The sequence below is a fragment of the Carassius gibelio genome, chromosome B1 (assembly GCF_023724105.1).
Source record: "Carassius gibelio isolate Cgi1373 ecotype wild population from Czech Republic chromosome B1, carGib1.2-hapl.c, whole genome shotgun sequence".
Taxonomy (NCBI): domain Eukaryota; kingdom Metazoa; phylum Chordata; class Actinopteri; order Cypriniformes; family Cyprinidae; genus Carassius; species Carassius gibelio.
In genome coordinates this window covers 25,494,151-25,521,817 of record NC_068396.1, presented here as the reverse complement: position 1 = coordinate 25,521,817, position 27,667 = coordinate 25,494,151, and the positions used below count along the sequence as shown (strand labels likewise).

General features: G+C 37.3%; 1 protein-coding gene across 3 annotated transcripts; it reads left to right on the top strand.

The window, feature by feature from the left end:
• The first annotated feature begins 152 nt into the window (after positions 1-152).
• zdhhc5a (zinc finger DHHC-type palmitoyltransferase 5a) lies at positions 153-27,667 on the top strand. 3 transcript variants are annotated; one of them, XR_008152195.1, is made up of 12 exons: positions 153-520; positions 11,258-12,972; positions 14,672-14,793; positions 15,724-15,881; positions 16,114-16,286; positions 16,428-16,530; positions 16,897-16,988; positions 17,078-17,204; positions 18,895-19,012; positions 19,571-19,683; positions 21,204-22,220; positions 25,988-26,135. XR_008152195.1 is itself a non-coding variant. In XM_052545570.1 (12 exons), exons 2-12 carry the CDS (start codon positions 12,818-12,820, stop codon positions 26,196-26,198), a joined length of 2,253 nt encoding a protein of 750 aa, XP_052401530.1. In that variant the 5' UTR covers positions 153-520; positions 11,258-12,817; the 3' UTR covers positions 26,199-27,667. The 3 variants fall into 3 exon arrangements, 2 of the variants coding, with proteins under 2 accessions (XP_052401530.1, XP_052401529.1); XM_052545570.1 differs by having other exon boundaries at positions 21,252-22,132; positions 25,988-27,667; XM_052545569.1 differs by having other exon boundaries at positions 21,204-22,132; positions 25,988-27,667.

The window sequence follows — 27,667 nt, the reverse complement described above, 5'->3', positions numbered from 1 at the left end:
TCTTTACACTCTTTCATCAACACCTGAGAATGGAATGAATTTGACAAGTCCCTCCCGTCAAACGTTCTCTTGCGTCTTTTCATTGGCTGCTCGGGATGGATTGACAGCAGCTCTCAGCCAATGATCTTACAGGAGGGCGGAGACGTCAGACTGTTCTGGGAGGCTCGTGGATGTGGACCGGAGCTCGTGCCGCTGCGCTGAGCTGCGTGAAAATACGGTAAACCTGTCGCTAGCTTTCAGCTACGCGAGCTTTAGCAGGTCCTACGCGACAGAATCTAGATTTAAGCGAGTATCGAGAGGACCAAAAACTTGAATGACATTGTATAAGCGCGATTGTTTGCAGAAATAAGGCGAAAGATAGATAGTTTGGACGCAGGCTAACTGGCTAAGTGAGCCGTCGGCAAGACCCCACCACCCAAAGATCGAAACGGAGATTAAAGCCAACATCTAATCTATCAAAGAGGATAACCGATGTCACACATACCAATCCTCTAAAGCAGCGACGCCAATGAACTGACAGGTAGGTCGCTAGTGCTGGTATTTTATTTTAAGGTAACCACTGTTTTGAAAAAGGGGCGATTTAATGCTAGCTGTCATGCTAATACAGTCCTGCCCAGCTGTGCTGCTACTACTAACGTTACTAATGATTATATTTCAATCCAGCGCATCAATATCTAAAAACATATTGATTTATTTTAACATGCGAGTCATTTATTCTAGGCCCGTCTTTACTGTCATTCCTCGTGTAGCAGGATAAGTGTTTTAATGTGGTGATCACAGATAGATTTTACGTTGAATTCACATTACTCGTTGCATTTTCAGGCAAAGTCTGAAATATGCGGGTTAAAAACCGTTTGTGTAATCGTGATGCTTCGTTCAGTAACGTTATAAGCGTCGCGCAAATTCTTGTCAGGGCCTATAACCGATGACAACAGTGCAGCTGCAGCGAAACACACCCAAAAGATACATACCGCCTCAAAGTAAGACAACGCCGCACTGCTTTTTGATTCGTTTGAACCATTTAATCTTCTCACCTGATCATAATAAGATCATCATATTTATGAGTTATGCATGTTTCGTGGTTTTAATCATGTGTGAGTCATTCATTCTCATCAGATCACCTGCTAATTAATGCCCTATTATTACTTCAGTTAACAATGAGTGTAAATAGCAGTCATTGTTTTCAAATGAAATCATGTCAGGGCACTAACTAGGTTACTTACAGTCAGTGACTCACCTATGAATGAAAGCGTGCTGAACTTGAGAATATGAGCTGTGCTGGTGGAAATCAAACGCTTTCTGGCTGTGGTCCATTGTATTTTTGTGTGCGTGTCTAGTTATGTGTAGGCCATAACTAGCTGTACCAGGTTATAGCTGGTGTTTGTTTGTTTTTTTAAGGGGCGTGTCTGGACAATGAAAAAGTTCAAAGGGGTATGTGACAGATCTCTCGCTCCCCCCATAGAATCAAAGAGATGCTTTGATTCGCTGTCACCATGTAAAATTTTCAGGCATTTGGTGGATTGTGTGAAATGCAGGTTGCCTCAGTTGGCAGGGAGTGTAATGCCACATGGCTTTGGGCTTCAATCATTCTGTTGTGAGAGGACGGTGAGTCGTCATTGAGAGAGTTGTGAGAGGACGGTGAGTCGTCATTGAGAGAGAAAGAACTTGCTTGAAAAGGATGTAATAAAGTGGAGGAATCATTACACACTCTGTGTGTGTGTGACCTGAAACAAAATACAGGATTGCATAGTCCAACAGCAACATTAGCATTATTTTGTGTTGAGTTTCAAAATGTGTCAGGCAGCAATTCCTAATGCAACCTGGTTTTTAGGGAGTATTCACACTTGACAAGTTTGGTTTGATTAAATAAACTCTGGTTTAATTGCTCTGTTTGTCCGGTTCATTTGAGAAAGTGTAAACGCTGCCATCTAACCCTTGATGTGCACCCAACAAGCAGACCGAGATCCACCTATTGGTCTGCTTCCAAACAAACTCTGGTGCAGTTCAGCTGATATATGAATGCAACATGGATTGAAGACATCTAAATGAAACTAAAACAGTATGTTATGTCACAATACTTGACCCTAAAAGGACAGGATTCTCAAGCAGACCTAATTCTTCTTTTTATAAGAACTATGTTGCCTATTACAGTTTGGTCCAGGACAGGTGTCATAACATTTGTGTCCTTATAGCGGATCTCCTTATGGAAATCATGCCACTGTTTTGACTCCTTTACACATTTGATAAGATTGTTTTGTGAATTGGTAAAATACCACACACAAGTACATTTTCCCCAACACACAGCATTGTTTTGTTTGCTGGGTATGTTCACAAAATGTTATAAAAGCTGTCCGATCAGGTTGTGATTGTATCCTTATGTCTTTTGTTTTGTGTTGTAAGGTTTGATGTTAAAAATTAACAGTGTGATGTGAACCAGGACTAACTGTATCTTTTTATTTTTTGGTCCAGACCAAGGAACTGACATACAAGTGTAAACATGGTGTCAGGAGACTGATTTCTGATTATTTTTTGAAAAGATGTATTGATTAATGCAACCTGTAAAAAAATCATTATGCAGTTTTATATATTTAGAATTGGTGTGTTGTCAAAAGTAAATACCAAGATACTATTTGGTACTGAAATTTTAGAAACATAATTGTCCTGCTAATATTTGAGCACTGTTGATAGGCCTGGTTGATAAAACGGTATTGATATTCATCGATGGTGCATGTTCTTCGATATTGATATAATTTTATTTTTAAATATAGCAGACTATATAGGCACATGCTGTGAGTGATGCAGACACCCCATATGAACACATGCTGAAATGAGTGCTGTTCCTGCCTGTGATTAGGAGGTTGTGAATAAAGATTGAATATTAGTCAAATTTAAAATTGCATTTGAACATTAGATGTCCCTCAGGGAGCGTCATCAGTGATAATTTAGGTGACATTGTTGCATTTTAATGTTATGTTAGTCTACTCTAGCCCAAGAGACACACTGCTGCTGCGTTATTCATTCAAAATATTAGAGATACATAGAAGGTTAAAAACCGAAACCAAGCCATTCACACAGATGCATATTAACCACATTTTTAGACTGACAAATACGACTGCTGCACTCACGTCTTACACAAGAGATGTATAGAAAGCCATGCAAAGTTAAAACAGTTTAAACTTTTAGAAAACACGTAACAAATTTGTGGAGGTTTATTCCTTTTCACTGAGTCTCATAAGTTTTTAAATGCAATCTGTGTGAATGGCACTTTGGCTCTTTCGATTAAGATGTGCAGTTATTTCTTTGTGTTGATAATTTAAATGTGCTGCATTATTTTGCTCATTGCACCTCCTGTGGCTTCGGGAGACAATTAGACCTATACAATAAAGACCTATTTAATCTGCATATAAAACTTGTGTAACAACAATGGGTTGTACATAATAATGAACTCAAATGATATATAGGGAATTTGAATAATTAATCCGGAATATGATTAATATACATCTCATTTGACAGTTACACTAAATTTTATTGAAGATGAAAAATAGCTCAATTGTCTATACCAATAACTAATTACAGGGCACTGTAATTTACTCATTAATATGTCAATATTCCACTCTTCATATCAATTATTGTGATATCTCTTACTGTAAATTACTGAAAATCAAATTGTCCAGCAAACGGCCGTAAGATTGACCTATCAATTTTCAATAAAGTTATCACTTCTTATAATTCAAGGAAAAATATTCTCTGGCCATGAAAACATTATCCTATCATTATGATAAATTTAGTTTCTAAATTTAAAGCTTGTAGCTAAAGATCAGACATCTCAGTGACTCGTAATGTGAGTGGGGTGGAGGCCAAGGCAATCATGAATATATGGGTTTTTAATAATTGACTAATAATACATCAAGCTACAAGTCACACAGAGTAAATATGCGTATGACAATACAGACAGTAAACTTTGTACAAGACATAACGGAATCCAAATAAGAGAGAGAGAGAGAGAATGAATGAGATCACAGAATGAGCTCAGGGATGAAAATCACAGACAGTAAACTTTTGGAAGCCAACAATTCAAATCATAGACCAACTTTAAAGCAGCATTTAAATCTCCATAGAGAAAGATACTTGCATGGCCCAGCGTGCATGAGCATGGTCTTTTTGTGACGCTTTGTGCGCTGATCCTTTTGAAAACAACGTGTGTGTGCCGGAGACCGTGTGACACGCGTGTGAGCTGCGCTGGAGCGGCGTGGTCATTTGTCTTCCGGCCCGGGGCTGCGGTGGAATCGCGCGGGATTTGAAAGGTTCAACAAACAATGTTCCAGAATTCGTCTTCCTTGTGTGGAGGGGCGAATAGTTGAATAAACTTAGTAAAGGAAAGACAACAAAACAATGAAAACGAAAGCTTCCGAAGGAGCCATGAGAATGTCTCCTTTCAGCTCCTGTGCTGAGGGGGACGGCGATATGAGCGCGGCCCAAGGCCGCGCCGAGGGACTCGCGGGAGCGACGAGGGTCGCAGCCGGTTAGCAACGTGTGTGAAGGAAGAGAGCGGAAAAAGAGAGATCGGACCTTGTTCGGTCGGCTCTTATGGCTTGGGATGGTTCACGCCTCTGTTCGCGTGAACAACCAATGAGCGTCCGCGATCTGAAGCGGGGAAAAGTTCCTTTGTCTCTGTGGAAACACCCACCCTAATGATTTAGGGCTTGTCAGATTTCATCAGTGATATTCTAGCAAGTTCATAATTCAAGATTAATAGATTTTACACACATTTTACACAGGGGAATAGTTGGGTCACAACATGACAATTCCAAAAACACCAAACAGTACATATATAACTGATAGAAACACAAAGTTACATTCAAATGCAGAATTACACACATTTAACGTTTGATTAGCACACAATTAAAACTGCAGATTCTCCAATTTATATGGGGAATCTCTAATGCACCAAAAAGCAATACTTGACCACTCGACCAATACTCGACCACATTGAAAAAGTAATAGTTTAGGATACATTGAGAAAAAGATGCTAGTGACTTTGCTTCTTTCCTGTCCTGTTGCCCAGTGGGGTCATAAAGTTTTACGACCTGGTCAGGAGTGGGGTTACAGAGACATGAGAACCTTAAAACGAGGAGACACATTTTCCAATTTATAAGATAGTAAAATTATAATCCTCGCATAACAAGGATTAACCATTTTATGCAATACACAAACATTCAAAATACATATTAATAAAATGACGAAGATACAGAACCTTCAGAAAGGTTTGTTTTTGTGTTTGTGTGTGTGTTGAGGCTCGCCCACGTGACTCTGGAATTTCTTTTATAGGTGTAATAACTGTCACTCAAGGCAGGATATGGCTGATTTCAGGGCGCCTAAAATGGTGAATTATGTAAACACCAAAGGTCCTTGTTTACTCACGTTCTGGTCTTTGAGTGCAGAATGTGTTAGTCAGGATTCATTAATATGGAACAGATGGCTGAAATACCATCAGCTCATTAGTGTTACAATTGAAAGTAGATGTTTGTTTAATTTAGATTTTGTCTTTGATTGTTAAAACAAACTATTTGTTGTTTGTCTCAATAAATTAATTAAAAAAACAGTGGTTAGATAAAAAGTTGCTATTTTTGTTAGAAATTGCTATTGCTTTTAGTTTTAAAAAATGTTATAAAATGTTAATTGATACCGATACCGAATGATTAGGGCTGCACGATTAACTGAATGCAATTAATCACGATTGTCATGTGAATTTAGTCCATAAAGCCGGTTCTGTGATTAGCAGTAAATCGCCATCACATGCCTTCAGTTGGAGCAGCATTTACTACACAGAGCCATAGTTCTCTGTAGTGTTGTCACGGTACCACAATTTCAGTATTCGGTACCGATACCAGTGAGAATCCACGGTTCTCTGTACCAATTTTGGTACCAAGCAAAACACAAAAATATGCAAATTAGAAAAAAAAAAAAAACTTTTTATCACTAAAAATAAAACCAAGGCCATTCTTTATACTTATTTACAGTTGTGTTTTAAGTTTTTCAACAAGTAACAAATTAGGGCTGGGCGATATGGAGCAAAAAATATATCTCTATATATTTTGCTATATCTCGATATATGATATATCTCTAAATATCATTACAGGAGAAATAACCCTCCAAAAACTACTGCAAAAACAAATATGCCAAATATTATGTTTAGGACCCTATGATACGTTTTATTTTTTTCTTCACCATATGTTTTATTGTTACCTAATTCTGTGTTTTAAATGCATAAAAACAACTTAATTAGATAAAAAAAATGCTTAAAATAGCCTTATGTGAAATTTTTTTTTCCCTTCAGGAATTCTGTGTATTTACATTTTTCTGGTTATCATAAAAGGAAGGCATAAAACATTCATTTAATTTATTTTAATTATTTAAAATTAAGCTAACTTTATTTTTGGTAAACAAAGGGGATTTACTATTAAACATAAAACATGAAAGAAATGTTGTGTGATTATTCCTTAAAAATGATGTTCGTTTCATTTTAATAGTAGTAGTAGTGGGCTATGTACATTCTGCTGAACAATAGTAATATATTTCTGGCAAATACTTTTATTTTGACGGGTTTACTTTTACAGTTTTGTGCATGTGATACTACAGTCTATGATGTGATATGACGCTAGTTTTACTCAAATCAAATGGTCAGATGCTCATGAAGTGACTCTCAGAGCAGTTCTGGAGATGTTCTTCATGTGTTTACATCCTAATTTAGTGAGACAACAGAAGATGAAATCACCGCGAGCGTCACGCACACTTCAGTGTGTGTATAGTTAATGAATGAAGACGCGCTTCTGCGCCATTCATTAACATGCAGGATTCATAGACTTTTCCCGCTTAATATTTGCAGATATTAGTCCATATTGCGATTCAATGTAAGTGCAATGACCTACTTTTGATGAATTCATTCAAAATTGGACAAATTCCGTGAAGTTCCACGTTAAACTGTAAATTCAGTTTTTATGACTTGATTCCGCCTTTACCTCCGCGTTTTCTGCATTGCGGAAATCATAGGGCCCTACAGTAGACATCTGCCTGCTGTTTGCCCGACGCCTTAAAACCGAAGTATCTCCATATAATGGAGCCAGTTGTCCTTTTTTTGAGACATTTTTTTTTTTTAGACTAGTTCTGTACATGCGAGGGGAGGGGGGACAAAAGCAAGTAGGCGGGGGGCGAGCGAGCAGGGGCGAGCACAGCATAGAGTATGCAAACAAGCAAAGTGGCGGAATCAGAATTAAATATAAACAATATATCGATATATACGATACTGTATGTCAAAATCAATATTGTGTTTAAAGAATATCTCGATATATTTTAAATATCGAGTTATCGACCACCCCTAAATATAATTATGAAAAACAGTAAACAAGTTTCACCCAAATTTAATTTGTCTTTTAATTAATGAAATTTAAACACATTTTATTTTTTGATAAATAAAGGGATTTGCTATTAAAATTAAAGCATGGAAGAAATATTGTTATATATTTCTTTAAAAAATATGATGTATACATTTTTTCAACAGTAGTAGTAGTAGTAGTATCAAATTCTACTAAATAATAGTAATATTTCTAGCACAATGCCTTTATGTAAAAATGAACTTTTATTTTGATGGGTTGCCGAGAATACCTTTTAAATTGACACTGGTTTTACTCAAATGAAAAGGTAAAATGCTTGTGAAGTGACTCAGAATAGTTCTGTTGATGTTGATGTATTTATGTCCTCATTACTGCAAGCTTCACGCGCTTCAGTCTATGTAGTAAACAAACCCGCACATCTCTACCATTCATTCATTCACACAGAGACGTGCAGAACATGCAGGATTCATACCAACTTTTGTGGCTTAACATTTACTGGTCCATATAGAGATTTGATTTGATTAACTTATGCTAACTTTGACATTCTGTAACTGTCCATATTAATATGCAAGTTTCATTTTCATGACTGGATTTTGAGATTCTGTCCGCGTTTTCTACTTCGATGAGGGTGGTTAAAGCTGGGAAAGCCGACTTCAAAGAACTAGTGGCTCCATCAAAAAGCTGCACGTGAACACACAACTCTGACAACAGCTGACTGAAAGCAAAAACGTGCATTCTGCGCCTGCGTAAGAGGTATTAGCTGTCTATATTAGCAGCTGTCAATAGTAAATATTCGTTATTTTACAGGAGAAACGGTAAAAAGGTTGTCAGAGATGTACGCTGATATACAAAACGTAAACAAAGCTTTGCTTGCTTACTATTTTAAATATTAGTTACGTTGATACCTTTAATTTTAATCGGCTCACGTTATCATCAAAATATTTATATTGGAATGCTTGGGAGAAATCACGTGACATTAGAACACTAAACCACTAAAGAGACATCAGAGCCAGTGGCAAATGTCAGAAGAACTAGCCGAGTTGAGACAGCTCTAGGTGGATACATGAGCACTGAGCTCCCGCTGATTGCGTGGAGCTCACCGTTTTTGAAATCGGTGAAACATATTTTTAAATAGGTGCTGTCTTTATGAATAAACAGCAGGTTTGAGTTTTAAACAACTACATTCTCGCCTGAAATACTTTTAAAACTACATTTCATGACTCCATAACAGTAATATTTTGAAAATTATCAGAATAAATGGTGGTTGAAATCGCAATGCTGTGTGAACTCCCATGATGCGAATTCGCATCTGTTGGGAATGGAATTTCACGTGCGAATGAAGCAAATAAACTTAAAATGTTCAAGTGTCCAACTATAGATTGAACATCCTATCAGAGTTCTCACTCTCGCCGATATCCCCGATAGTCCCTGCCGCCAATGTGTGCCCGATGAGAAGCGACATGTGGAACGCACCAAACTAAACTAGCTTGACAGACGCTCATCGACGGCCTGATGTTGGCTTGGTGTACCTCATGCTTCACTTCTAAATTGTTTTTTTTTTCAAATCTTGATAATATTATAAGGGGACCTCAGAGAACAGTACAAAATAATAGAAAAGGGCAGTTCGTGACCCCTTTAAGCATAATTATTGGACAATTATGGATGTCAGCTGACTAGTTGGTAATGATACATATTATTTAAACATTCTTATAGTCAAGTACTTTAGATATAGATTTTTTTTTTTAAATCATTAATCTTATTTCCATATGGACCAGTGTAGGCAATGCGGCTTTGCAAATATTTTTCTGGTTATGGAAATGTAACTACAATTTATAAGCCACACTTATGATTATAACACAGTGACCATAATGAAAGTAAAAGCAAGAGAATGAAGAAAGACGGGCCTCACTTAATGATTAATCTCTGGCATTCTGTTCTCTTGTAGACTCTTTCTCTTTCACTTAACATACACACTGAACCCATACCAAGTCTTTCCTAAATACTGGTCAAAATGTCAGCCAGACTATTTCCTGTCTGTTGCTGACTCAACCACATTGACTGGACCCTGATCCAGCGGTTAATACAGCCTTTAACAAAGTTTCTCGCTGTAGGATGCACTGCACTAGTGGATGCTGATCTAGGATCAGAGTGGCCAAAGGAAAGTATCTACAAGCTGTTCAGATTTGCAGCTCCACCCTGAAATGCTTTGCAGTGTTGTCCCTTGGACCTTATGCAGGGTTACGCAGCTATGGCGTTTTTAGACCAAACCCTGGGTCAGATTACCAAATGTCAGGCATAGCTGAACTAATAACAAGGCTGTCTGAAATTTGTTTGAACTTCTTGGCTGAGCAAGCTTAATTCAACAAATCTAAAAGAAAATTTGTCCCAAAACTGAGCATAGATCACACTGGGCCAGTGAATAATAGTGATAAATGAGGTGAATGTGCGTTTCAGCATAGCATTGGAATGACATTGGAACTGAATGGTTTATGACTTGACACAACTGCAATTTGGGTTTGGTTTTTTAAAATTGTGTTGGGACAACAAATAATAGCACAGGTCTGTGTTAACCGTTGAATTGGTCATAAAGGTTGGACTCAATTAAAATGGGTCATAAAACCTCCAAAACGTATGTTCGTGCATAATACCAGTACGTTCATCACACAGAAAGGTCAAGTATTGTTATTAATTGTTTTCCAGAATGCTTTAGCATTTCAAGGTTACGGTGGTTAGTCTGTCTGCTTTCACGTATAGTCATGGCATTTTAAAAGAGTGGTTTAACCTAAAAATAAAAATTACTTGCATGATATCTTCTGAGTATTGGTGACAGATATATTTATTTATGTTTTTTAGATTAGACCGTAATGGTAGACTCTTCCTGGAGGAGTTAGTTACTGTATTGAAATGCACCTTCATCCCTTTATTTACTATTTAATGAGGACATCTGTCAGCTGTCACCTAACGGCTGTTGCTTTAACATCTTTCTCCTTTATTTTCAGTCTCCTCTTGCAGTATCACCTCTCTGTTGTGTATTTTTTAATACACACTGTAGACTGGATAAATTAAGTTTTACAGATAATAGAGAACCCCATGATTTAAAAAAAAGCTTTTGTGTTTGTGAAAGCATCTATATGTTGAAAGTTGGCAGAATTAACTTTTATCAAATAAAAATGTGTGCAGGTTCGCAGTTCAACTCTGATAGTATCACTGTGTTCATTCTTTGTTTGGTGATGTAGTTAGCAATACCCAGCCCTAATGTGTGCGCAATGTCAGAAAGCCTTGAGGCTTTGCAAACATTCAGACATCACCTTTGTTTGCATAACATTTGATAGTGAAAGCTTATGTGATGTCATTTCAGTTTGTGTTTTGTGAAGAAAAGAAACAGGTTAGGGATTGCCCTACAGATGTCTCTGTAATTAAGGTCTGGGGTTTTCTCCCCTTTGATTTAGTGTCAATGAAAGAGTTCTTCCCCAGGCTGTCCTGTGATGTCAGGTTTGCACTAATAATAGCTTTTTTTTCCTTCAGCAATTAATTCATTGATTAAAAGTGGTATTAAAGAAATGTAGAATGTTACCAAAGTTTTGTTTTTTAAATAAATGCTGTTTTATTAAAACATAGTATTAAATAAGAATGCTGAGAAAATAGATTGTGGTTTCTGCAAAAATATTAAACATCAAAAGCTGTTCCAGCATTGTTAAGAGAATCATTATTTACAATTGTGCTCTAGTAGAATGATTATTTGTAGTGTACAACTCACAGAATGCTTTATATATTTGTCGTTTGTGTCAGCCCTACCATTTAAAAGTTGCTGCTCAATCCTTTTTTTGGCTCAGAATTCATTTTTTTCCCTCTTTTGTTCTTTTCAGGTGGAGTTTATTTCCATTCTCTCCAGCACACCCACTGGAAGGCCCCAACATTGGCTGAGTGTGTGGATACTCTGTGTTTGAGTGCGCGTATGGTCAGCTGAAAGACGAGAGAACTTCACAGTGTCAGAGAAGAAAGCGCAGGCATGGCTCAAGGCACTCCCCTGAGGCCGCGTCCCCCTGAGCTCCTTATGTAATGCCTTCTCATCTGCTAATAGACGTCAGCTGGGCCTGATAAACTCACACGTACACATTCAAGGAAGTCTCTGAAGTGTCCCAAGGGAGAAGTTGAACTCTTGTCCATTGTTTTCTGTTTGACCTCATCCTCCTTCAATCTTCACATACTCACCTGTGAATCCCAGGATTCCTCTGAGCTCCAAAGTCTTCTTTTTCGGAATCGCTCCACTGACCTGGATCGGTTCCCAGGAGTTTTGAGGTGTGTGTAAGCTAAGCGCTGCTCTTTCACCTGTTTTTTTTTTTTTTTTTTGTCTCTGTGAAAGCTCCATCAAGAGAGGTGTTTTAGCTGGAGCATTCCTCTCATTAATGCACCTTGACTCAAAAAGCGAAAATTTGATCTAATCAGCCATGCAGGTGTAAGCCTGCTTATTTGGGAAGATACTGGCCTGTCCTTCGAAACGAAACTGTGGATTAGCAATGCTTCGACTCTGGAGAGTGACACGTGAGGTTCCATTATTTAAGGTGCATTGTAGCACACTTGTTGGTTGAAATGAAGGAAAGACATTTTTATATTTTTTGAGTGAGGATGGTGGGGGGAAATTGTTAACGGTTGGTTCCTTCATTGTTGTTGCCCCCTTCAAAACTGAACTGCACCAAAACTGAGAAAAATCCTCCTGTCCCTCTTTTTTGTCTTTTGCGGTTTCATATTTTTTTTTCTTTTTTTTTTTTTTTTAATCTGTTTTGGTCTTTGTTTTTTCAACTCCCAGTCCACAGCAGAAAAACTCCAGAACATTAATAGAATACAGTGCTGCTTATCAAAACATCAAACTGAAATATATATTTAAAATATTTGTTATCTAAAAAAGAAAAAAAGCTAATTCATACCCATTGTTCTCCTCTTACCTCTTATTTTATACAGTAACACCAAATTTCTAAAATACATTTTTAAAACACCACTAAAGAACTGATTGAACCCAATTGATTATTATTTTTTTACAGCCTTTTGAAATTAAATGTTTTTTTTATTGTTTTAAATGACCCCAAAATACTTAAAATTTAAAGATTTTGAGCATTTCTTTTTATTTTGTTAAATGCTTTAATAATTTATAAGTGTTTAAATATCAGAAACTTAACTCAATTTGTTAAAAATCCAAATTTCTTCAGTTTACTTCATTTTTTTAAATTATTTTATTATCATTTTCAACTTAGAAAATTTTTTTTTTTGTGTTTTTGCAACAATGCTCATCTTGTGGCCTCTTTGTATAATGCTGAAAGGACAGCGACTTCTCCGCTAGTCTATCTTTGCGTTTGTGCTGTCTTGACAACACCAACACACTTCCAAACGGATAATTTTCCGGAGCACGCTGCCATCCTGCCCCCTGGGTGATGCCGAGCGGCAGCATGAGTGGGGGTGTGTCTGGACCCACTTCTCCACCCCACCCCACTGCTCCATCCAGACCTCTCCGGCCTAGTCGCTACGTGCCAGTCTCTGCGGCAACAGCCTTCTTGGTCGGAGCAACCACCCTCTTCTTCTGCTTCACGTGAGTACACAGACACGTTTACTAACACTGATTGCTGCAATCCTTTATGATGGATGAGTCAACATGTTCTGGTAAATAACAGTGATCAAAAGTGTATTGATGCGCTCTGGAGTGAGTAATGGCAGGTTTTTGCCTACAACTCATTTAGAAGCACCAAATTATTCCACCTGGAACTGATTTTTGCTGGCACGGTACATTAAGATTAAGTCTTATTCTCTACAACACAGCAGTGTGTGTGTGTGTTCGCTTGCTCACAGTAAAACTGTGCACACAAGCTAGGTGAAAACTATTTTGGATAAAATGGGTGTAACATTTGAATGCTATCTTTATTGCATATGAGTGTAAACATCAGGCCGACGCTGTAGATTATAGTGTTTATGTGCAGGCAGTAAACTACTGACATTTTATAAAAGCTTTGCATTGTGAGTTTGCATATATTGTTACTGTTCAAGTATATCTGTAAAATAAATTAATATTTAATGAAGGAACAATTAGTTTGAACAAAAGATGTTCATAGAGGGATGAGAGGTGACAGCATACGCTTCTCGTTCTTATTTCAACATTTAGAAAAAAATTGACTAAAAACCATTCATGTCCTTTTTAATGTGCCTTTGCTATGTTATCATTTAACACCGCTATACCAGAGTAATTTCAGATGAATTTCAATAAAATCCTGTATAAAACGATTCAAGTGAACAGGATTCCATTATTTTACTTTACAAAATAACTTTTCTGGTGATGATTACAGTATGTGTAATTGCAAGGTAGGACAGTATTTTAACGCCGGCCTTTTTCATTAAATGAGCCACATCTGAGATTGTTCTAGTCTCGGTGTTAAAATAACTAGAATAATCTTTTTTGTACTTGTACTTCATTTCTTACATGAAGTAATATAAAAGATTTTTCCACTTAGGATTTATCTATCACTGATGTAAATCCAAAAAGGATTTCTGGTCTTAGGAGTCGCCTTCCTGCCAATACTACTTACAGTTAAGAGTACACTAGACTAGACGACATTAGTAGATTGACGTATTGACACTGAAATGGACATGATGTTGATGTTATTGCATGGTTACATAAACAAAAGGTCTCAATGATGAATCCCTTAATGATACATGAGGACGGTGTGTTTATGCAGCGTTTCAAGTGCAGTCAGCGCTGTTTTCATTTAATGAATTTGAGAACTTCTTTTGGCCTGTATTCTGCAACTTGTGACCTGTAAATATAACGGGAACATGAAATCGTCACTGTGCCAAAAAAACATGTCCCTTCCAGTTGGCACACAAGAGGAAATCTGGGGGGCTTAAGTCAGATGCTGTGTCACGTCTGTTCATTCTTGTCATTTGCCCCCTCTGATCCGTCTCTTCTCACCAACCCCTCAAATTAAACCCTGAAAGCCAATGAAAATAGGACAGCATCTGTCATAAAGTGCCACTTCCCTTTTTATTCTCTCTCTTCTGCCTGTTTTTGTGCTCTCACACATCGTATGTTTTGTGGTACCCTCTCCCAGGAGAAATGGTTATCTGTCCATCTATATTGCTTATTGTAAGAATGTGGCTAAAACATTATCAGTTGGTGTGTTCCCTTGGCAACCAGCTCTTTTCCTAAATTAGGACGGTTAAACAGACTTGACAAAGATATGTAAAAGCATACATGAAGTGTGTGATTTCAGTCTCATTCATGCCTCTTTTTCTCACAGGTGCCCTTGGCTTTCAGAGCAGTTTTCTGTCGCTGTGCCAATCTACAATGGCATTATGTTTCTGTTTGTTCTGGCCAACTTCTGTATGGCCACCTTTATGGATCCTGGCATCTTCCCTAGAGGTAGTAAAGAAATCTGCATGTGATGTGTCTGTCTGTGTGTGTGAGTATACAGCTGCAGTAGAATGTGTGGAAAAAACGTCTTATTGGAAAAACAAACCACTTTATATATTAACCACTTAATGTTTTTCACCTCTTCTTCATTTAGTCTATTCTTGAGACTGTATTTCAGTCGATGAATAAGATATATATATATATATATATATATATATATATATATATATATATATATATATATATATATATATATATATATATATATATATATATATATATATTTGTTTTTTTTTTCATTTAACTGACCTTGATGTACTAAACATCAGCTGAATGAACCTTAAAGCAGTGTTTTTATTAACTAAAATGAGCAAAAATGATTTCTAATATTTTGAATAGAAATAAAATAAAATGTATATTAGATGAAGAGCTTATTGAATAAATTTTTTTTAACAAAGATTATAAATTTTGCATTGCAAACTAACTAAAATAAGTTGAAGTTTAAGCTCCAAAAAAAATTATAAATATATAATATTAAGTGTTAATCAGTACTACAGAACGCTGTATTAAAGTCAACATGAAAATGCACTCCCAGTCCATTTCTCTTTCCTAAGATTTATGAGTGAAATGTAATATTCATCAAGGGGAAAACTGCTGTATATTAATTGGCTATTAGTTCTTTTCTTTGTGTGGCCTAGGTGACGTCACTCGAAAAAGCTGTTTATTTTATTGCATTATAATGAAATATTATAAAGACCGATTTCATTCATTTGGAGTAACATGAACTAATGAATTGTGCACAAGAAGATGCGTGTTAAAGAGCACAATGGTTATAGAGTAAACATGATTTGTTGACTTTTAAGCAGGAGTTTAATAAAGCACCAGTGTAATTTGATCCACAGAGGAAGGCTTGTTAAACTGTGTGTGTGTGTGTTGTAGCTGAGGAAGATGAGGATAAAGAGGATGATTTCCGAGCTCCTCTTTATAAGACTGTGGAGATTCGAGGCATTCAAGTGCGGATGAAGTGGTGCTCTACTTGCCGTTTCTACAGACCCCCACGTTGCTCACACTGCTCCGTGTGCGACAACTGTGTGGAGGTAAACACACTCACACACACACACACACACAACACACACCTTATTCCAGTGATTGTGTTTAGATGTGACTTCAGTATGTGTATTGACGAAACAAATGAATTCCATAACATTTACAGTCCTTGATCAATTTGTGTTAATTGAGTAGAGAAGTGAGCTTGCTTTGGACAGCCTTAACTTTTTCACCATTATGACTCACACACACACATGCAACTTGCCTCTTCTCTCCTTGCAGGATTTTGATCATCACTGTCCGTGGGTCAACAACTGTATCGGCCGGAGGAACTACCGTTACTTCTTCCTGTTCTTGCTCTCTTTGACGGCTCACATAATGGGCGTATTTGGCTTCGGCCTGCTTTTCATTCTCTACCACACCCAGCAGCTGGACCGAGTGCATTCGGCTGTCACGTATCCTCAAACAATTGTTTCAGTTTATGTGTGCTCACTCCAAAACCTTTGGCTAAAAATTCAGACTGTGCAACAGTGAGATCTGAACTTGAGAGGTGATTTGTATGAAAGTTTACAGTTTCCTCCTTGACCCTTTATCAGTATGGCTGTCATGTGTGTCGCTGGGCTTTTCTTCATCCCAGTGGCAGGTCTCACTGGTTTCCATGTCGTTCTGGTGGCAAGAGGCAGGACCACCAATGAGCAGGTTGTGACATGCACAATCATAATCTTCTTTTGTGTTTGTTTTCCTGTCAATAACCATGTTGTTGTTGGTCAACTGGGATTAAAATCCATATTAAGCAGTTTTATAATCCTACATAATATGACCTTCTCTCAGCCCTTCTTCTTTAGATAGTAATCTCATCTTAATCCTCTTCCCAAACCAGTTTCTGCCCATCTCTCCTCCTCTTTGTGTCAACCACATGTGCACACTTTTGTATCTTATTGTCTTTCACTATTCTTCTTTCCTGCCTCATTTCATCTTTTTCTATTGTTTTCAAATGTTTTATGACAAACCGCTAATAAAGTAACTAGTAACGTTATTGTTTAATGGTCGACTCTGTGTTTGTAGGTAACAGGGAAGTTCCGGGGAGGTGTGAACCCCTTCACAAACGGCTGCTTGAGGAACGTTTCACACGTTCTGTGCAGCTCACAGGCACCCAGGTACGTTTTCTCCTACATTCACAACTTTGACCTATATGTTGTATTTTCTTATTGACGTTTTTACACAGTGTTGTATTCTGATCTCTCAGGTATCTTGGTAGAAAGAGGAAAGCTCAGACAGTGTCTGTTCAGCCTCCTTTCCTCCGACCGCAGCTTACTGAGGCTCAACTGGCAGCCAAGGTGCTCGACAACGGAATCCAAGGAGACCTTCACCGGGTAAGGAAATAAAGTATTTTTACTTATTTTCTTAAGTGCTCTTAAGGCTTCACTCCATCCTTCTCCTTTTGGAAGAACAGTCTCTTAACTGGTATGAAACATCAGGGATTTTTGAATTTGTATTTTCCAGGCCAGAGAAAGCCAAGGAAATTAAAGAAATTGTAGATATTACTCTTGTGTTTTTGTGTGCAGAGTCTGTTCTTTCTGATAAATTGTTCAGTGATTCACAAATTGTCCTTAATGAGTCATTATGAAGTCATTCTGAATTGGATTAATTTATAAAACCCTTATCTGGTAACTAGAAATTCATGACTTTAAATGTTTAAATGAGACTGAGAGCGTTACATTTGCCACTGAGGTGCAGACGTTCCCGTTGGAGCCAAAATCCCTAGGTCAGAGAGTGCTTTAGACTATTTTGGAAGCAACTGGCTCCAATTCCCCTTTCTGGCAGACGAAGCTCAAAAAATATCTGTTTGTGCCATTTACCATCTGATTGAGGACGGCTGAAACAGACAGGCTTGCATTAATATTGCTGAAATGTAGACTGGCTTTTAAACTGTCAAAAATACTTTCTTATTCCATAATGAAAGGTTGTGCTCTGAAATGATTTATGTTCTTTAAGAATACATGAACTTAGTTTCTACCAGTTTGGAGCACTTCATTACATGCTTTTGACATTTTTCAACAATGCAACCCGGAGTTATAAGAAAGGTAGTCTATCTTCTGGCAATAAATGGATTTCTGCATTTAATGGTTTCTCAAGTGAAAGGCTCCGCTTGTAGCTTGCTGAGTTATAAGCACTGATAGTGAGAGGGAGGAAGGAAGTACAGTGTGGCAGAGAGCTACTGGATAAATGTACACCACTGTGCAGAAATGGAAGGAAGGAACTGATTATTGGAAATGTTCATTCACTTTTCTTCCATTATCTTCAGAAGTCCTGGTCTTATCCCTCTGATAAGGTTGCTGAATCTTTTGGCATCCTCTGCCGTGATACTATTGCCCTAGTTCAAATTATAACAGAGGTGTGTCTGCTGTTACCAGTTACTCATGGAAAGTTGGCACGCCAAAAGGTCCAAAGCCTGAGAAAGAGCCTAAAGTGTGTTCATGTGGCCACACCCAGCAACCTGTTGGTCTGTGACAAATAGGGTTGCGTGGTATAGGACTTCCACAATAATGGTTCATCTGATAATCACAATTGCTTTGCTCAAATCATAGTCATGATTAAGAATTCATCTCACATCACCAATCAAGAGAATGCAAATTGCGTGCTTTATTTGATCTCAGCTAGTTTCCTGATTATTATTATTATCATATAAATAAAAACATTCTTTACATGAAAACAACTGGTACAAGAAACTTCTCTAAAAAGCAAAAACCTGAATGATTTATCACACAACCCTAGCATGGTAAACCAAAGCTAAACAAGTACTAAAAATGTAGAACAAAAATAAATAATTCAGCATATTTCAGTACCTGACCAGAATAACAATGTGCAGCTCTTTCGCACAGTTTGCCGGTTCAGGCACTGTAACGTCAACAGTGTAATTTTTTTGGCATTGAGGAGTCATGATGAGTGTTTTTTCTATCGGACATTGTATTTGAGTCAGAAAATACCTTTAGTCTGCTGTTTTGTCTATTTCTTTGGTTCATTAACCACTTGTGTTTCATCCTCTCGTTTGCACTCTTTCAGTCTAAGAGCAGTTTGATGGAGAGTCAGTCTGCTGACGCCGAGCCTCCACCTCCACCTCCACCTAAACCAGAGCTCAGATACCCTGGGCTGTCCCGAGGACCTGCCGGACACTCTGAGGGTTAGAGCAAACTACAGCAGCATTCTGATTCTCACAAACATACATAGCTCCTTTTTGCTCCTGTTTATTCAAGCTTTCAAAATATAACAGCAGTGATGTCATCATAATACTTACATGCTATTTGATCGGTCTTGTCTTCTTTGCATATGTTTCTTTGCAAATGCCATTTATGAACATCTGTAGATGAATGAAGTATAAAGACCTGATCACACTAAGAATGATAACTGTGAATTGAACTATAATAACTATATTAGCGTCTACACCAAAGCACATTAATGTTTTATTTATTATAAGCAAGCACTGCAGTTCTCTTGTGTGCAATCCAGTGCATTAAAATCTAAAATCTAAATTAAAATCAAAAATCAAAAAAAGTGAACATTTTTGTTTTCATCGATTTAGAATGATTATCAAAACTTTATAGTTGTAGTTTTCATCTTTGGTGTGAACAGGTCTTAAGATCGTGATTACCTGTTGCAGTGCTGTGTCCGCTTAATTCACCTTTACATTCCTCAGATGTATTTACAACTCTGAATCTAATCTTCTGTTCTTTGTTTGCAGAGAGTAGTCTGTTGAATAAAGCCCCGCCCACCCCCACCATGTTCAAGTACAGGCCCACATACAGCAGCCCGGGCAAGAACCACACTGCCCTCACACATGCCTACGCCAACCAGGTAACTTTTCTCTGTTGATTTACGTGTTGTTTATCCAAAGTATAGAGGTCTGTGTGTTCATTCACAATCTATATCTATTCACAGCATTTAATTTGATATCATTTACATTCTTTTGCATGACTGTAATTATTATTTCCTTTATGCCACATACTTTTAAGTCTTTTTTTTTTTCTCTAACGTTTTGTTCAATCCATTAAATTGTTTTCCCTCCTCCAATTTGGTTGACTCAGTGGCTTTCAGTTGAACAGTATCAGTAAGTTTACACTGTACTACTTTTTCTGTGTGTCTGTGTGTGTTATTGTTTTATTATGTGCCAGTGATCATCTCCTTTCTCTAGTGTCCGTCTTTTCCACGGTCCATATGCATTAATTTTTATATGCAGCTTATTGCAGTTACTTCATTTCTATAACTTGAAAGATTAAGGGTTATAATTGCACATACATTATTGCTTATAAGGCCACATCTTATCAGAAAAACAAAATAATAAATATAATCTGTTAAATTTAATTATACTCTTGTAATGTTAATAAAGCCTATAGCCCATACAGAGGGGCTGTGAAATACAATTTGCTGGTTATAGCTGTGGTGTGTGCCGGTTTTGGCCCTATGATGCTGGATTAGGATATATTAGATGTGAAATGCACCATTTCATGTGATTTTGATTGATTCTGAAAGACCTGAGGCCTCATGTACAAAAGTTTTCTGAGTTTCCATTATGGAATTGTTTACACAAGGTTTAGTTTTAAATATTATTTATAACTGTAGGTCAGGCTTGGGTTTAAGTCTGAATTGAACAATTATCTTCCTTTTTAATAGCAATACACCAGTATCTGTGATATGTAAAAATATATATATATATTAATATTGTGTCAATACTACACATACAGTAATATTGCAAATCACAAGATATCCTTTGAAAATCACAGGCCCTGGACTTTTATCAGCCTGGTAGGATGTAAAATCACATACAATGTTCAGTTTTGGTTAAATCATTTAGTAGTGAAACAAACTAGGTATTCATGAGGAGAACTAAAAAAGTACCTGCAAGTTAAATGGATGAATTATGCACAGTCACTCAGTTGGCTACAATCAAATCTACAATTTTAGGCTAAAAAGCCAAACAGGGTAAATGTCATGCTTGCTTGTAGCTAGCTTTTTGTACATGAGGCCCCAATGATTTTTATCCCCTGCCAAAAGAGACCACAAGGCAAGAAAAGATGGATGTTGTGGTCTTTTAGATTTTTAACGTTGAAACAAAAAGCAAAATTGACACTCTGCCTTTTAGTGTTTCTAAGTTTGTTCCCTGCCTTTCCAAGCTTAGCTCTCTGTCCGTCTCAATGCTGGCTTTTTATTATAGCTATAGAAAGCGCTTTCCCTAAATCATCTGTCCCCAGTGGCCCACAAGATCCTTACCCCAAGGGTTTTGTCCTTGACATCATCCCTTTGAATTTAGCTTTCAGATTTCCTTTGAAACTGCATAAACTCTTCTGCCTGCTGTCTCTCTCTCGCTCTCTCTGTAGATGAGTCGTGGGGACAGTCTTAAAGAGTCCTCTTCCTCTCTCCTCCAGTCCAGTCAGCAGCCAGGCTATCGCTCTGAGCCCAGTCTGGATGGGAACGAGGGAGGTGGAGTGGAGCGAAGAGGGCCAGAGCGAACACCTGGGGGTCCTGGAGGACCTCCAGGCTCTGGGATCGCTGGATACTCCCTAGGAGGGCGTTCGTATCCCTCCTTCTCTGACCCCACAGTTCTCGCCGGAGGGGCCCCGCGGTCCTCGCGGTCCTCCAGTGTTCGCTCTTCCCACAATGCCCCTCCATCTGAAGCCACAACCTCCACAAGCTACAAGAGCTTAGCCAATCAGACGCCACCGCCAGCTCCTCGGAACGGCAGTCTGTCATACGATAGCCTGCTCACATCGTCCGAAATCCCAGAATTTGAGTCGGCAGCACCTGAGATGTCACCAGGCCGACCGCGCACGCCTGTAGTTGGATACAGTTCACCTTTCCTGTCAGCACAGATCGCCCAGCAGCGGGAGACGGAGCTCCACCAGCCGTCTGCCTCCAGCGCTGCCCTCCTCGCCTCACCGCAGCACACTGGCTATCTACGTGGCTCCACCACTTCTCCGCCCGCTCCACCTGAACGCGAGCGGGAACGCCTGCTGCACGACTCTCAGCATCAGCACCACCACCACCATCATCACCATCACCATCGGCCGCCCCGCTTCTCTCGACCTCCCCTGCTCTCTGACTCGGGCCCGCCTCAGCCCTCATATCCGTACCGCACGCGCTCCACTGACACGTCCCTGCCGCCCAGCGCTCACCCGCCACACTCGCCACACCCTCCGCCGCTGGGGAAGTCTCTGTCTTACTCTAGCGCTGCCGCTGCAGAGATGCAGTACCGCCTGGTCCGCAAAGCCTCGGCCTCGGTCGGGGGAGGGGGCATACAGGCGCCAAAGTGAGTACCTCCCCATCAACCTTACGAAGCTCTGCGCAGCCTGCTGCCTCCTTCCTCCTACTCTTCCTCCTCCTCCTCCCAGACTCCTGTGAGTGTACCTCTTTCACTTCTTTCTTCCTTCTGCTTTTTCCCATCAGTCTAAACTCATTTTATCAAGGCGACTTGCCAGTGATTTTATGCTTTCATCTGTGATCATCTGTTGCTTTCTGCTGATTGATGTCATTGTGTTAAACATTGTGAATCATAATTGTCAAATTATTAAAACAGCAGAAGAATCTATTATCTTAAAAAAAATTAAGTTCAGGGACTATATAATTTATTATGTCCAATCTTTATTTAGATTGTAAATTTCATTATTAATATTGTTACTATTATTTTTTTATTTTATGTACAGTACAGACCAAAAGATTGGAAACATTAATATTTTTCATGTTTTTGAAAGATGTTTCTTCTGTTCATCAAGCCTGCATTTATTTGATCAAAAATACAGACAAAACAGTAATATTGTGAAATATTATTACAACTTAAAATAATAGTTTTCTATCTGAATATACTTCAAAAAAAAAAAAAAAAAAAAAAAAAAATATATATATATATATATATATATATATATATATATATATATATATATATATATATATATATATATATATATATATATATATATATATATATATTCCTATGATGCAAAGCTGAATTTTCAGCATCATTACTTCAGTGTCACATGTAACATCCAGTCTATCACATGATCATTTAGAAATCATTCTAATATTCTGATTTATTATGAGTGTTGGAAACAGTTCTGCTGTCTAATATATTTCATGAATAAAAGGTTAAAAAGTACTGCATTTAATCAAAATAAATAAAACAAATTATAATAACATATATTCTAATAATATATTTTCTTTAATATCACTTTTTATCAATTTAACACATCCTTGCTGAATAAAAGTATTGATTTTATTTTTAAAAAAAAAGAAAGAAAAAGAAAGAAAATTACTGACCCCAAATTACTGACCAGTAGTTTATATTGTTATTACTAAATATTTTTACTTTTTATTCATCAAAGTATCCTAAAAAAGTATCACATGTTCTGAAAAAATATTAAGCAGCAGAACTGTTTCCAACTTTGATAATGAATCATCATATTAGAATGATTTCTAAAGGATCATGTGATAATGATCCTACAAATTCAGCTTTGCATCACAGAATTAAATGATAATTTAAAGTATAATACATTTAAAAACAATGATTTTAAATTGTAATAATATATAACAATATTACATTTTTTTCTGTATTTTTGATCAAATAAATGCAGGCTTGATGAGCAGAAGAAACTTCTTTCAAAAACATAAAAAATTGTAATGTTTCCAAACTTTTGGTCTGTACTGTATTTATTTAAACAATTTTACAACATTCGTAAAACATTAAAAAAAAACATAAAAATCTACATGAAAAAGTAAATAAAATGGTATTAAAGTATTACTGATTTAATTTAAAACATTCTCTAACCATTTCATTTTAAATGTCCAGTCAACTATTACATAATTCAAAGGCTTTGTTCATCCAAGCATAAAAAAATACAATAAATATTATTTCATTTATACAATAATTATTCTGAATAATCAGGTCTGATTTCAGGTAGTTTTTCTTCTTAATTGAGGATAGGGTCAGACTTCTGCATGAATGCAAAAAATGTAGTAATGCTTCTGTTGTGGCAAATTTATTAATGTTCCCTAGTCGTGTCAGTGCCATATCATGATGTCACCGTAAACATGAACAGAATCAAATAAAGCCCTTGTCTATGTGCAGAGACAGGGTGGAAACTATGTTTGTAAAGTCTCCAGACATCATGCTCCTAATTAAGTTGTTACTATGGCGACCTAGGTAGATAAACTGAATATTGTTTACTCTAAAGTAAACAAAACAGATCAATTTTAATCACTGGCAAAATGACTAAATGGATAGATCTGAGAAAGAGAAAACTTCACCACTGTGCTCATTTAGGGTTCTGGAAAGCCTGCTTTGCTTCAAGCTATTAGTCAGCTGTTTGAAACTAAAACTAAATCAACCTGGCCTTCACTAAGCAGCAGAGAATAAATCTTCTATACAGGAAACATCGTTGCTTAGAATGATGGAGAGAACAAAATGAAACGCATTCAGTCATAACCGCTTTATATTTTAATTTGACATGTATACATTGTTATTTGGAAACAAACCAAGGGCCAAGCAATGATCGCTCCTCATTAACGGTCACTTCAGTGGCATGAAGCTGAGCTGATAGTTAAAATAAACCTGCAATGCTTCTGTGCTTAAGAAAATGTGTCCTTTCCAAATAGTGTGGCAGAGCAACTGAAATTTACTGGCAAGGAAGGCTGAATTTGCCTTTCTGGATAAACTTCATTCATTGCTTTTTGCACTTTGCTTTCTGAACTGATGTCTGCTCTGGGAGGCGTCTTAACTAACATCTGTATCCTATCACAGGAAGTGAATCTGACATAATAAGCAAATTGTGATTTTTTTATATATTATCATCAGTTATCATATTGCAATTCTTTAGTGTGTGTTGTGACTTATTTTTTGGTTACATTATGATGCTTTATTTATTTATTTAACCATTGGAGTGAAACATTCATGACTACAAAAAATTGCACGTTTCACACCACTTTATTATTGACCCTATACAGGTGCTGGTCTTATAATTTTATCAAAAGATTGATTTATTTCACGATTTGTGAGTCTCTCCCACATTTTTGAATGGGTTTTGTTTCACAATCCTCTCCAGGGTGTGGTTATCCCTAATGCTTGTACACTTTTTTTTTTTTTTTTTTTTTACCACATCTTTTCCTTTCCTTCGCCTCTCTATTAATGTGCTTGGACACAGAGCTCTGAAAACAGCCAGCCTTATGCAGTGACCTTTTGTGTCTTGCCTTACTTGCAAGATGTCAATGGTCGTCTTTTGCACAACTGTCAAGTCAGCAGTCTTCCCCATGATTGTGTAGCCTACAGAACTAGACTGAGAGACCATTTAAAAGCCTTTGCAGGTGTTTTGAGTTAATTAGCTGATTAGAGTGTGGCACCAATCTTCAATATTGTCTTCAATATTGTACTTTTCACAATATTATGATTTTCTGAGATACTGAATTTGGGATTTCCCTTAGTTGTCAGTTATAATCATCAAAATTAAAAGAAATAAACATTTAAAATATATCGGTCTATGTGTAATGAATGAATATAACACAAGTTTCACTTTTTGAATGGAATTAGTGAAATAAATCAACTTTTTGATGATATTCTAATTATATGACCAGCACCTGTATACTTTTCATAATCCAGGCTTGTTTGGTTTGAATGCATTCTACAGAATCATCCTACTTCTACTCTAAAATACACTACACCTCAAAGTTTTTTTTTTTTTTTTTATATATATAATGTCTCTCGTGCTCAAGTTTATTCACATACTTAAAAATGCAGTAATATTATGAAACATTATTAGAACTGTTTTCTATTTTAATGTTTTAAAATGTAATTTATCCTTGTGATGCAAAGCTGAATTTTCAACAGTCATCAGTGCCAAAGCTCAAGAAACATTTCCTATTGTCAGTGTTGGGAACAGTTGTGCTGCTTAATATTTTTGTAAAAATCTTGAGATGTGTGTGTGTGTGTGTGTGTTTTCAGAGCTTTTGTTTAAAATATAAATCATTATAACTTAGAATATAATCATTATGAATGTATTTAATTGCCCCTTCCATCAATATAATGACAAAACAAACTTTTGAACAGCAGTGCAAGTACTAAAAAAACTGCATTCTAATCTATGTCTTTCTCTGACACATCTCTGTTTGTCTGCTTTAGGGACGAGATTCAGATGAAGTCGTATAGTCGGACAAACGGGCAACCGAAACCTTCCTCCCCCTCGTCCCCCTCTCATCCTGCCAGCGTGTCCACTCGCCCAGGTCAGGCATATTCCAGTGCTGGCTCTTCTCAGAGCCCCGCCCACAAGCCTGGAGGCGGGGTGAAGAAGGTGACTGGCGTCGGAGGGACCACTTACGAGATTTCTGTGTGAGAAAGACTGGTTTGACCCGTGTTGTCCAGAATGGAGACATGGACTCATGTTCCTTTGACACAGCAGAGAAAACCCTGTTTGGTGGACATTTATTAGTGCCTCCTGGAAAGATCTGAAAACTTCTGTCCTCTGCTGTTATTTTTTGACCAGCAGGTTTTGGTTCGATATGACATAGAGGAGGAGGAGGAGGAGGAGCAGGGGGTCATTCAAGCCGTGATATAGTGGGACTTTTGGACTCCTCACCAGTAAGGAGCTGGAGCGAGTTTGATGGCATCAGTTTGATGGCAAAGGACCAGATTGCCTTGAAAACATTTCAGTACATTAAGACAAAAAAGATTTTTATCCAACATAAATGTGTAAATTGTTCTGTATAGACAAAAAATGATCAGTTGTGTTAAGTTTTTTTTTTTTTTTTTTAATCACCGAGTGGATTTTTACAAAAGAGGACCTGTGGCATTCAGTAGACATTTCAGACCACCGTGTTTGGCTTGCGACAATGTTGCGTCCGTATCCAATCAACACCAGTGAAGCAAAACAGTAGAAAAGATAAGGAAATGGACTAAAGCATTATTTAAATGACAGCAGCCTTTTCAAGTTCAAGTAGTGTTTTCTGAGCAGTGGCTTTGGAAATTCAAGGAAGTTTTTATTTAATTTATAAAGTGTTATTTTATATGACTTTATAAATGGCTATTGATAAAATCTTTTTTCTTTACTTTTTTTTTTTTTCTACAACGGCTGATATTTGTTCTCTGTGGACTTTTATCTAATCAAATAGAGAGATAAAGAGCTGATGGCCACAAACTGGAAAGAGATCAGCCTGTAATCAGAGGGTTAATCGTAGCATAAAAATGCATTTGATATGGTGAAGCCCAATATGTGGGGCATATTTTACATTTTATCCTATAAACATTGATTGGCTGCCTCTTAGATCTGAATTATTTTTTCATTTTGTTTTATGTTAATATGTGAAAGCCAAATCTCTTTGGTGGCCTTGTCTAGCCATGTTCCACGTAGGATTTTAAAGCTTCCTGCTCACGATGCCACAGAACAATGGGGAACCATATCCATGCCCTCTGATTGGACAGCAGTTGAACCAATCAGTGGAAGTTAGCTGTCATTATGAATCAGTGAAAGCCTTTTATTTTTAATGATTTAATTCTTACCTGTTGCATTTGAGAAGATTGTGACGTTGTGCAGGACTCATTTCAATCAATGTCTGTCTTGTCAGAGGTGTTGATCAACATTTAGATCAGAGCTGGCCAATCAGGAGACAGAATGTATTTGTTGACTTGTATAAAGCCAATGAATACACTTATAGAAATATTTTGGATCAAAAGATGGATTGAAGGGAAGGAGGGAATGAAATAAAGAACGTGTACTGTATAGTTCAGTGTGAGTGAACATGGTTGTGAATATGTGTATGGGTGTGTGTGTGTTTTGAGCATTGGTAATAAACTCTTTATAATTCA